We start from the raw sequence: 12,630 nt of genomic DNA, 5'->3' as shown, positions 1-12,630 counted from the left end.
AAGGCCAATTTCTACTGAAATGTGGAGGTTGTACCTGTAGGAAATCTTTCACTGTTTGCATTGATTTTGCCTTTTCCTCCATTTTCTTTAATACCTCCTCAGCTTTAACACCAAACAATACATCTTTTTGAAGAGGTGCATCAAGTAATTTAGCTTTGACATGATCTGGTAAGGTTTGCTCTTTGAGCCAAGCATGTCTACGTATGACTGATCCTGCAACAGCAGCTCTACATGAGGCCTCTAAAGCATCAAAACCACATTGCAAGGTATGTTTACCCACTTGTTCTGCACTATGCAACAAATCCTGTAACTCCTTCAAGTCTGGTTGTTCAGGTTGTGACATTTTGCTTTTCAACTGAGATAACAAAAACTGTTGATACTTTAACATATGGAACTCACAGTTTAATGCCTTCATGGTTAAAGTGGCCGAAGTGTATACCTTTTCCCCCCACCTTTCTAAAGCTCTGGAATCTCTCTCTGAAGGTAATGGATTTTTGGCAGTGGAGGCCTTAATTCCCTTGGGACCCTGTGAAATAGTTTCTGGGTCAGCCGCATGGCTTTTGTATAGGAATTGGTGTGAATCAGGAACCCGGTAATACCTGTCAGGCTTGACTGGAGCTGGAGGTAAAGAATCTGGGTTAAGGCTGGCCTCTGAATACACATAATCTAGTATGTCTAAGACAGGAGGGATAGCCAGAGGCCTGTGCTGAGGGAGCAAGAGGAAATCCCTGAGCCTTTTCTTGGAGTCTGAGTAATCTTGGCCTTCCCAGTGGAAGTGTTCCCTCAAGGTATGCAAGGTTTCCCCAAAAGAATAGTCCTGGGGGGGGGAGGAGACAGAGGGAATGGACTCCTCTGCATCAGAATCTTCAAAAGGGGAGTATGAATGTTCCTGGTCTTCAGAATGTTCTGAAGTAAAGGAGGCCTGGTCCGAGGAAGGGTATTCTTCTGACACTCTGGGCCTTTTGTCCAGGGGGGGGGGGGGGTTTGAGAACCCCCTGATAAGAGTAATCAAATCCTCAGCCATTTTCAGCATCTGTTTTTTAGGCATGGGGCCTTGAGAGGGGCCCTGTGGACCATGTTTTTTAGTTTTCATGGCTGCTTTAGATTTTGTGAAAGCCTTAATGGAAAAGGAGGAAGCCCTGAAAACACCTTGAGAAGTGGCAGGCCTGTCTAAAGTTTCCCCGCCAAGAGTGGCGTCGGTATCTGTAGACGGAATGGGGGCCAAGGAGCCTGCGACCTCGGGCACAGAAGACACCGGTAATGATGCATCATCGGTACTCAGGGGCTGAGTAGGAGCCTCGCTGAGAACCGGAGCACTGGTAGTCGGTTTTAGCGTGGTGTCGGTAGAAGTCGCGGACCTCGAATGTCGGTCCTTATCTTTGCGTCTTTTACTCAAAACTGGAGTCTGAGTATCCGACGACATAACGTAATTAAATTTTTTACCAAAATAGTGTTGGGCGAACTCCGCCTGATGCTTAATAGTGCGTTTGTTGAATCTAGCACAAAAACGGCAGGCCGAGACGTCATGGCCTGGGCCTAAGCAAGGAATACAGAAAGAATGGAAATCCTTATGCGGTATTTGCTTCCCACATGAAATGCAATTATTAACTTTGTCTGACATCGGTCTGAGGCAAGAAAAGTTTCAACGGGTACTTAGCTTTCAAGAAGACTTCGGCTGAAATATTTTCGTAAATCTCAGGAGCTGGCCGACCGGCACTTGCGAACTGCTTCTGCTTCGGGCACCGCACGGCAAGACTGAAGAAGATGGTGTCGGCTGGTTCTTTTATACCCCTGCCGCACGGACGTCAGGGAAGAAGCGACGACAACCGACGCCGGACCTAGACTTTGGAATTAGGCCGACCGAGGACCCACCTGACGGCAGGATAACCCATCTGTTATGACTGCATCTGTATGCACGATGAACATCATTGGTGGACTTCAGTCTCCCCCCATGCTTTAAGACTTCCAGTATGTCTTCAAAGGAGACATCTTCAGGGGGCAACCATGGAGACCCTTCATCATAGTCTATCTTCAGTAAGGGATTCTTCGGGGGAATCCACGTGCTTCCTCTTGTACCATCTCTTATGGGGTACATCCTCAGCATGGGCATCTGAAGGGGACTGCGAAGAGTGGGTACCTTGTGGAAGGGTATCTTGAAGCTCCTGTACCCGATGCCCCACAGTAGTGGACTGTGTCCACTGTGATTCAGAGGACATATATACATGGTACTCCGGCGCCAAAGGAACTAGCTGTGAGCCTGCAGAGGCAGTGCCCTCTCCATCACCTGTGCTTCAACAGTATTAGTTTAAGAGTGTGCACACTTGTGCAACCAGCTTATTGTACGTTTACTTTTTATATTTTTCTCCCCAACAGATCTGTTTTTCAATTGAACTGCACAGGTTATAGGTCACTTTAAAGGTGGGAAAAGTTTTGAAATGATTTAATGTGGTCTCATTTGTTTATATCACAAAAATCTGGCATTTTAACAGGGGCGTGTAAACGTTTTATATCCACTATAGGTACAGAGAGGCTCCTCTTTTTACGTTCCTTTTTAGGAGGGGATGACCCCTCATCGCAGATACACCCTCTGAGAAAGGAGTTTTTAGGAGACAATTTAGTATAAGTTTATTTTTTTCTTTCTGTCAAGGTGTGGGCACTAAAGCCCTTACGTAAGTCGCATGGGGGTTGAACTTTTAGATGCAGTACCCCGAAACAATAGACACAAGACAAATGTCCATCTCAGTTCGGCATTTTTCTGTTACACTGATCACATCGTTTAAAGCCTGTTGTCCTCTTTTTACCAGCCATTGTCAATAAGCCAAAAAACTTGTCCAATAACAATATGTGAAGCAATCACAAAGAGACATGCACAGTCAAGAAAAAGGACGGGTTTATTTTTTTAGTTAACCAACGGTAAAAAGGAAGCACTGAATGGGTAGAGAGAGAAAAAAAGGGGGGGGTACCAGCGATGGTATTGAAAATTACATCAGAGAGAAAGGAAGGTCTGTACCAGCAATGGTACAAAGAATACTAAAAAAAACTTGGTAAAAAGTCAAACAAGAAGCAGGGGTAACAAACTCTAAACGACTATTAAAGGAACAGAAAATTCAGAGAAGCAGAGAAAAATTCTCAAAAGTATAAATTTTCAAATCACTTAGCTGACAGCTGGCCTGACGCACCTTGATACGATTCACGTCAAACGAGATCTGAGGTCAGAGAGATGCGTAAGCTTAGCTCGAGAGTTTTTTTGGCTGGCACGAGCTTGTTATAATGGCAGAGTCAGTTCAGAGGACAGAACAGATGCTGATCAGTAATGAATGCACGATTAACATCAGATCTATCATTACCCAATGGAGAAAAACTGTGCAAATAACAGGACGAATATTAAGTATATTATGCTACTGACATGCAGTACGAGGTGCTTACATCTGATGTCAATTTTGAAAACCATCTGTGCATGACAAAATGACAGGTTTTGGATATTTATGCAACACCATTTATATTTTCATATTTTCACTGAAGTTTGCAGAGTGCACAGATGGAAGGAGTGGAACGTAATGTCTGCTTATTCAATTTCGACTTTCTGTACATTGACAAAGAGTTTAGTTGTATTGGGCTACTTGCAGTTGACATGGTGCTCGATGTTATGTAGTTTTAGTAGTGTGTATACTCAACATCCTGGTCTTTGTGTTTTCCTACTCAATCATATGGTAATTCGTTACTTTAAACAGATTTGTTTCTAGATAAGGTATCAGCAACCTGAATGATGGCTTTAATTTACTTAACCAAATGCTTCAAAAACTGCATTGGCTGGAAACCCTCGGTTAGGTGAGGGAGCTGTGGTGCAAAATGACCATTACCAAAAAATGTACACTTTGATGTCACCAGTCTAAACAGTGCCCATGTGTTAGTTTATCAACGTCTGAGTTACTCTTCTACTTCTCATAAGGGGCTGCATATGCAGCCTATTACTTCAAAAATGTACATTATTTAATTTTATAACTTAATTTATGGAGAAGACATCTTAAAATGATTATCTTTTATCTACATCAATATGATGTTCCTAATTTATTTTACCACCAGAGACAGGTTCATCCAAAACAGCACACTGCAAACCACAGAGTCTCAGACAAGCAGAGGAAGCGGAGTTATAATGAAGAACTCAAATTGCTTATGGAGTGCCACCAGATGACAGACACACTTCATAAGCATAGACCTACAAGATGGCCATTAATGTTAGTTTTGCATATGTGAGCTACTACAGCTGTCTCCTAAAGGCAACTGTTAAAACTTTAGAAGGGACTATGAACCTAACAGCAGCCCTTAAATGTGTTTACAGTGGAATAACAGAAAATAAGCAAATACACAGAATAGCACAGTGAATTTAACATTTACCAGCATAAAACTAAGTTTTATGAAAGAGACCAAAGAATTCTGACTTTAAGGGCAAGAAAAGACACTGTGCCTATTACTGTTTTACGACTAGTTTATAAGACTTACATTTCCAACTAATGAAAGATGACAAACCCAATCTCCTTACCTTGATTGTTCTGTCACCTGATGCTGACACAATGTACTTGTCATCAAAATCAACCACATTGACAGCTGCTCGATGGCCAACCAGTACCCGCCTTAAAGTGATGTCTGTGGGAGAAGCCATGTCCCAAACAGCGATGGACCTGTCTTTGGAACAAGTGACCATTAGGCCATTACAGAAACGTAGGTGAAGCACTGCTTCGTTGTGATGTATCAGAGTGTTTAGTACCTCTCCGGTGTTAACATCCCATACTCTACAAAAAGATAAGTGAATAAATTAGAAAAGGTCTGATTCATTAGCAGATGAGGAAAAGTGGTAGGTGTGATCTTGCATTGAAACATCACTATTTTTAAATGACAATGTGCCACACAGGTCAACTCCACGAGACACTGCGACAAACTCAACTATGATCCACACAACTCAAACAGGAGCAGCAGCTGAGAAGCTGAAAGGATGGGAGTGAGCAGCGAGCACTGGCTCACTTACTCAGTGTCATTCTGGCTCCAGCAGCAGAGGATTACAGTTAAAAGGCATAATACTGAATCATGGCCTTAGCTCTAGACCACTAGTAACCCTGACAACCATGTGTATGGTAGCATGCACATGCATGGAGAAGGCACAACAAACCTTTGTGATGATGCAAAAGCCTCCATCACTGGGCTGAGTCAATCAAAACTGCTTTGTGGGAATCTGGAGCTATAAAGATGCGACAGCAGCCCAGCCTACAGAATCTTATCCTGCTCTGAGACTGACATTTTAATCTGCACTGTAATGTATACACAGTAAAAAATGCCTGAAAAAGCTTTAGAAAGATGCTGCTGCCCAGACAAAGAATATATTCATCACTTACAGAGTTAACACCTCTCATCAACCAACTGTGATTTATATACCCAACTAGGTTACGTCATGCACCTCGGCCTAGTACAGCATACAGTTCACATATCATAAAAGAGACTGATCTTTCCAGATAATACCTTCACTACCTATTCATATATAAAATATCTAGAAACACACACACACACAAGTTTTGGGAAATGCACATAGAACTGACTGTATCATCTCACCATCTTTTAGGAAAAGCTCCAGAACTGAAAGGATTAGTGCAGTATTTTATCTTGAGAAATGGACATGAATGCACTGGGTCAGTATACCATAAAGTACAGTTGTGCACACTTACCATAAATGTAGATGTTTGAGTGTATTCACTGTTGCAGTCATCATATTTGGGTTTATCTGCTTGCAGTAGCCCTCAGTTGGCCTGATTAACAAGTATTGGGACCTGCGCTGGTTGCTGTCTCTTCTTCTGTGACGTCAGTTAGTCAGGGGTATAAAACATGCAGCCAACACCATTACATCAGTTTTTCTTGCCCCATATGTCAGGTTCCCCCTTATATATATATACACACACATATATATATTTATTTATTTATATGGATTCCTATTACAAGAATGAAAGTTCACTACTTCGAACCTGTGGAAGACTCACTTCTGCGAAAGTTCACTTTAACGAAAGTGAACTGTTGCGTAAGTGCATTTCACCGAAAACACTGCAGCACAGTGGAGGGCATAAAAAGCAAGCTATGTCCTCCACTATGGTGCGATAGTCACAGACCTTAGGGTTAGGGCACGGGTTAGGGTAAGGAGATAGTTAGTAAAACTATCCCATTACCCAACCCCATGCCCTAACCCTAAGGTTCGTGACAATCGCACCATAGTGGAGGACATTGCTATGTCCTTCACTGCGCTGCAGTAGTCCGAGACCTTAGGGTTAGGGCACGGATCATGGCAAGGGGATAGCCCCTTACTATGACCCGTGCCCTAACCCTAAGGTCCGTGAGTACTGCACGATGGTTCAGTGCAACACCTGTTCATTGTAATGAACTTCGCGTAAGTGCACTTTCGCTGCAGTGAGCATTCCATGCACTATTTACACACACACAGACAGACACACACACACAGACAGACACACAGACAGACAGACACACACAGACAGACAGACACACACAGACAGACAGACACACAGACAGACACACACACACAGACAGACACACACACACAGACAGACACACACACAGACAGACACACACAGACAGACACACAGACAGACAGACACAGACAGACAGACAGACACACAGACAGACAGACACACAGACAGACAGACACACAGACAGACACACACACAGACAGACACACACACAGACAGACACACACACAGACAGACACACACACAGACAGACACACACACACAAGGATATACCTCTAATAAAAAAGCAAATGCACCAAAAAGCTTTTAAGCATAGTAAAGGAGAGTAGCGGTATAGCCAAAAAAAAGTCAGGGGGCTGGAGGGAGGGTAAAGTACAGTTTTGTACCTACCATAAATGTAGATGTTCGAGTGTTCACACTGCTGCAGTCATCACACTTGGGTTATCCTGCCGTCAGGTGGTCCCACAGTCGGCCAGAGTTCCAAAGTCTTGGTCCGGCGTCGGTTGCTGTCGCTTCTTCCCTGACGTCAGTGCACCAGGGGTATACAAGATGCATCCGATGCCATTTTCTTCAGGTTTTCTTGCCCCAGATGTCAGGTGCCCCCAAGTAGGTAGGCAATACATATAAAATAAAAGACAATACCTTAAGTTACAAGCAAATACACCACAAAGGTTGTATAGGATAGAAAGGTATAGATAAGGCCAGCTAGTTCAGAGGGGATGGAGGGAGGGTAACCTGGACTGCAGCAGTGTGAACACTCGAACATCTACATTTATGGTAGGTACAAAACTGTACTATGTTCATCGTGTTACACTGCTGCAGTCATCACACTTGGGTAGAATCCCAAAGCTAAGGTTGTGTGGCTGGTCTATAAAGAGTTAGGATTGGCTATGAGACCCTGCAGAACTGCAGTGGCAAATCCTGCTCTGGATTTAGAGTAAAGAGGCAGGTGGTAATGCTTGGTAAAGGTGTGCACTGAACTCCAAGTTGCAGCCTCCAAAATTTCCTTGGTAGGTACTCCTCTGAGAAAAGCCGCTGAAGTGGCTGTAGCCCTGGTAGAATGTGGTCTAATGCTATTTAGGACTGATTTCAAATGCTGTGTGTAGCAGTAACGAATACAGTGTTCTATCCATTTGGATATAGTCTGCTTTGACATAGCCTTGCCCTGTGATCCTGCAGCATATGCTACAAACAGTTGCTCATTTTTTCTGATAGCTTTTGTTTTGTCCAAGTAGAAGCATAGCTGCCTGTGTATGTCCAAAGAATGCAGAAGTTTCTCCCCTTTATTCTGAGGGTTTGGAGTTGGCAAATCGATGGTTTGGTTAAGAGTCACACTAGATACCACCTTTGGCATAAAAGTAGGGTTTGTCCTTAAAGAAACCCTGTCCTGATGAAAAATTATAAAAGGCTCCACTGCCATTAATGCCTGTAGCTCTGAGACTCTTCGTGCTGAAGTTACTGCCAGGAGCAGAGCTGTTTTCCATGATAAAAATTTTAGATTGGCTGTATTGGCTGGCTCAAAAGGTGGCAGGGTCAGCTTTTCCAAAACAAAACAAAATTGAGGTCCCAGGTTGGTGTTGGTGCTCTCCGGGGCGGTCTTATGTTTTTAGCCCCTCTGAGGTATTGCTTTAGCAAGGGATGAGAAAATAAAGGAGGATCCGTGTTATAATGTGCTGAAATGGCAGAGGCGTGGATCTTTATTGATGAGAAGGATAGGCCTCAGTCCAGCATCTCAGTTAAGTATTGTAAAATCTGAGGAATGTTTGGAACAAGAGGATCTAGGCTTTGAGCCTGGTTCCAGGCACAGAATCTCTTCCATTTTTCTGAGTAAGCTTTCCTGGTGCTAGGCCTCCTGGCCTCCAAAATTACATCCATAACCGCTTTAAAGAGAGGTGTTGCCTGTTTGACTAATAAATCTGCCATGCAGCCAGGTCCAGGGTTTTGAGCTGACCGTGCAGGATCGGATTGTTTTGTTGAGTCAGGTGGTGTGGAATTTGAGGCCTTGTGCTAGGTTCCTTAAGATAGGGTACCAGTGCTGTCGTGGCCAGTTTGGAGCAATCAGGATCATCTGTGGTTTCACTTGTCTGGCTTTTAGTAGTACCCTTGAAAGGAGAGGCAGAGGCGGGAAGGCAAAAACTTTTAGGTTCTTCCAGCTGAACAAAAGAGCATCCACTTTCCATGCTTGTTTGTGATGAGTCCTTGTGCAGAACTTTTGTAGTTGGCAATTCAGTGGGGAGGCAAAAAGATCAATATCTGGGCATCCCCATTTTTGAATTACCATGCTGAAGATTTGTGGATTCAATTTCCATTCGTGAGGGTCCATGATATTTCTGCTTAGTCTGCCAGAGTATTTTTCTTTCCTGGCAGGAATTGTGCTTGCAGGTGAACTTGGTATGTTAGAGCTGTGTTCCATGAGGTCATGGCCTGCCTTCATAGGGAGTAAGAATGAGTGCCCCCTTGCTTGTTTATGTACCACATTACTGTGGTGTTGTCTGTCTTTAATAACTGTCCTGGATGTAGAAGGTCCTTGAAAGCTGTTAGGGCATTTTGCACAGCCAACATCTCTTTTTGATTGATGTGAAGATGCATCTGGTATGTGGTCCACTTGTCCTGAATGCATTTTCCTGCCATGTGTGCTCCCCAGGCGTAATCCGAAGCATCTTTTGTTAGAGTCTGCCTGGCTGTGGGTAGGGTGAAAGGCTGACCCTTGTTTAGGTGACATGCCTTTGCTCACCATCGAAACCCCTGTTGTAGGGAGGGAATCAGTGGTATTACTGCTTCTAAACTGTAAGAGTGCCGAGTCCAAACACTTTTTAGGTACCATTGTAGTTTCCTCATATGCAGTCTGGCATATGGTATTAGTAGTATGCAGGATGCCATGAATCCCAAGGGCCTGCAGAATTTTTCTTGCAGGGAGATGGGACATTTTTGCCAGTAGTTGAAAATAATGAGTTAGTTGAACCTGCTTGTCTGGCGTGAGTTAAGCCATCTGGGCCATTGTATTTAAGCTGGCATCCAGGAATATAATCTGTTGTGAGGGTACTAGTTTTGACTTTTTCATTTACTGTGTACCCTAGAGAAGTTAGTAACCTTTTTACAAACGCCAGATGCTGTAGAAGAATGACCTTGGTCTCTGCTTAAATGAGGCAGTCGTCCAGGTATGGATATATTTGAATTCCTTTTTGTCTGCAAAATGCAATTACTGGTGCCAGGCACTTTGTGAAGACCCAGGGTGCAGTAGATAAGACAAAGGGCAGTGCAGAGAATTGGTAGTGCATTGTACCAGCTTTGAATCTGAGCTATCTTCTGCAATTTTGTCTGATGGGGACATGCAGGTATGCCTCTGAGGTCCAGAGTAACAAGCAAGCGTTCTTGCCCAGCATGGGTAGAAGCTGCTGTAATGTCAACATTTTGAATTTCGGAATATCCAGGTAAGTATTTAGAATTGAGAGGTCGAATATGGGCCTCCAGGCCTTGTCCTTTCTGGGGACCAGGAAGAGTCTTGAGTAAAATCCTTGTCCTTGTTCCTGCTGTGGTACTTTTTGAATAGCTCATGTCCATGAGGGATGAAATTGGTTTCTGTGCCTCTGCCCATTGATTTTGTGGAAGGTCTGGCATTCTTTTTAGCCTTGGTAAAGTAGGAAAGTGGAACCTGTAACCTTGAGACACAATATTTAGAACCCATTTGTCTTGGGTGATTGTCTGCCAGTTTTGAGAAAAAAGTGCTAGTTTCCCCCCCAAGGGGGCTTTCAAAAGGGAAGTGCTTGGCGTACGAAGAGGAAAGTCATTGCGACTGTCTCCTGTAAGGTTGAGACTTTTCCTCACCTCCTTTTGGGGTTGAAGTGCCCCCACTGTCGTCTGTTTGAGCCTTGTGGTTGAGATCTGCCTCTTGGGCGCCTGTATCTGCCTCTCTGTGGTCGGTCTGACACTGGAAAGGACCAATTTTTTGTAGGCCAATTTCTGCTAAATCGAGGTGGCTGTAATCCTTGACTGTTTGCATAGATTTAGCTTTATCCTCCATTTTCTTTAAACACTTCTTCTGCCTTAACACCAAACAAGGTATCATGCTGTAAAGGAGCATCCAATAATTTTGCCTTAACATGATCAGGTAAACTCTGCTCTTTTAACCAGACATGCCTTCGAATTACTGAACCTGTAACTGCCGCTCTACAAGAGGCCTCTAGAGAATCAAAACCACATTGAAGAGTATGTTTTCCCACCTGTTCAACTGCATGCAATAAATCCTGCATTTCTTTACAATCAGGAGTTTCTGAGTTAGCAAGCATTTTCTGTTTTAATTGAGCCATTAAATATTGTTGGTACTTAAGCATGTGAAACTGGCAATTTAAAGCTCTTACTGCTAAAGTTGCAGATGTGTACACTTTCTTCTCCCATCTATCCAAAGCTCTGGAATCTCTGTCAGAGGGTAATGGATTTTTTGCAATGGAAGCCTTAACCCCTTTTGGACCCTGGGAAATAGTTTCTAGATCAGCTGAAGGGTTTTTATAAAGAAACATGAGAGTCAGGGACTCTGTAGTACCTATCTGGCTTGGCTGGAGGAGGGAGCAAGGAACCAGGAGATTAGCTGGATTCAGTGGACACATCTACAATATCTAGTACAGGCGGAATAGCCAGGGGCCTGTGCTGAGGCAATAGAAGGAAATCTGAGCCTTTTCTTAGATTCTGAGTAATCCTGACTTTCCCAATGGAAATGCTCCTTCATGGTATGTAAAGTTTCCCCAAAAGAATAATCCTCAGGAGGAGAGGCTGAAGGGATAGATTCTTCAGCATCAGAGTCCTCATAGGGGGGTAGAGAGTACCCTTGGTCTGAAGAGGAATCACAGGAAATGGAAACCTGATCAGAGGAATCAGTCTGTATCCTGCCTAGGGCTTTTCTCAGGAGGGGGATGGGAACCCCTGATTAAAGTAATGAGGTCTTCGGCCATTTTAAGTATCTGTTTCTTAGGCATGGAGGTTTGTCCAAGAGAATGCTGTACTTGTTTCTTTGTCTTTAGTGGTACTTTTGTCTTGGCTGTAGTTTTAATGGTCAGTTGTGAAGGTCTGAAAACACCCTCAGAAGCCGATGCCTGCTCAGTGGCTCCGGACCCATCTGAGGGATTAGTTTCCGTAGGCCCAATACCTTGTGTTTCCAGAGGCCTAGTTGTCTCCACGTGGGAGTCTGAGGCGGCCTGTGGCTCTGAGGTAGCGGGTGTCAGGGGCTGCGAAAGCACCTCACTGAGAACCGGTGACTGGCTTAGAAGAGGCTTAGTCGTCGGTTTTGGACCTCAAATGTCCGTCTTTATCCTTGCATTTTTTCGGTATTGCGGTCGTCGGCTGATCCGATGGCATTGTATAATTGAACCTTCGGCCAAAGTAGTGCAGTGCAAATTCAAAACGCCTTTTAATAGTACGTTTGCTAAATCTAGCACAAAACCAACAACTAGTGACGTCGTGATCAGGGCCTAGGCATGGAATACAGTAAGAGTGGAAGTCCTTATGAGGTATTTGCTTTCCACAAGAAATACAATTAACTTTTTCTGATATCGGTCTTAGGCAAGAAAAAAGTTTCCCCAATGGGGTACTTAGCTTTATTGAAGACTTCGGATCTGAAATTTGACTTCGAAAATCTCAGGAGTTGGCCGACTGGCACTTGCGAACTGTTTCTGCTTCAGGCACCGCGTGGCAAGAAAGACTGAAGAAAATGGCATCGGATGCATCTTATATATCCCTGGTGCACTGACGTCAGGGAAGAAGTGACAGCAACCGACGCCCAAGACTTTGGAACTCTGGCCGACTGCGGGACCACCTGACGGCAGGATAACCCAAGTGTGATGACTGCAGCAGTGTAACACGATAAACGTCCAAGGACTGCAACAGTGAATACGCTCGAACACCTACACTTACTTATTTAACATTTGTTAATCGGGGGTGTGTCTGAGCCAAAAAGGCCCCTTTTCAGCAGAGGCCCGGGGAGAAAAGCTCCACAAAGAAAAATTACAGACACATTTAGTTATTTAGACATGATCAGTATACACACAAATTACAAGAGACATGTTTTTACAGTGGTATGCAGCACAAACAGTTACAGTGGAGAGAAAAACAAAAAAAT

General features: G+C 43.9%; 1 protein-coding gene across 5 annotated transcripts in view; it reads right to left on the bottom strand.

The window, feature by feature from the left end:
* The window catches only part of FBXW11 (F-box and WD repeat domain containing 11), a 2,367,054-nt gene that overhangs the window by 593,916 nt on the left and 1,760,508 nt on the right, over positions 1-12,630 (bottom strand). For all 5 annotated transcript variants that reach the window (XM_044069098.1, XM_044069099.1, XM_044069102.1 and 2 more), the window contains one exon: positions 4,541-4,790. In XM_044069098.1, the coding sequence (XP_043925033.1) occupies positions 4,541-4,790 (250 nt within the window). The remainder of the gene's footprint in view (positions 1-4,540; positions 4,791-12,630) is intronic.

The sequence above is a fragment of the Protopterus annectens genome, chromosome 4.part0, assembly GCF_019279795.1.
Source record: "Protopterus annectens isolate FY-2018-M chromosome 4.part0, PAN1.0, whole genome shotgun sequence".
Taxonomy (NCBI): Eukaryota; Metazoa; Chordata; order Ceratodontiformes; family Protopteridae; genus Protopterus; species Protopterus annectens.
The sequence above is the reverse complement of the archived record's forward strand: the minus strand, read 5'-3'. Positions and strand labels throughout refer to the sequence as shown.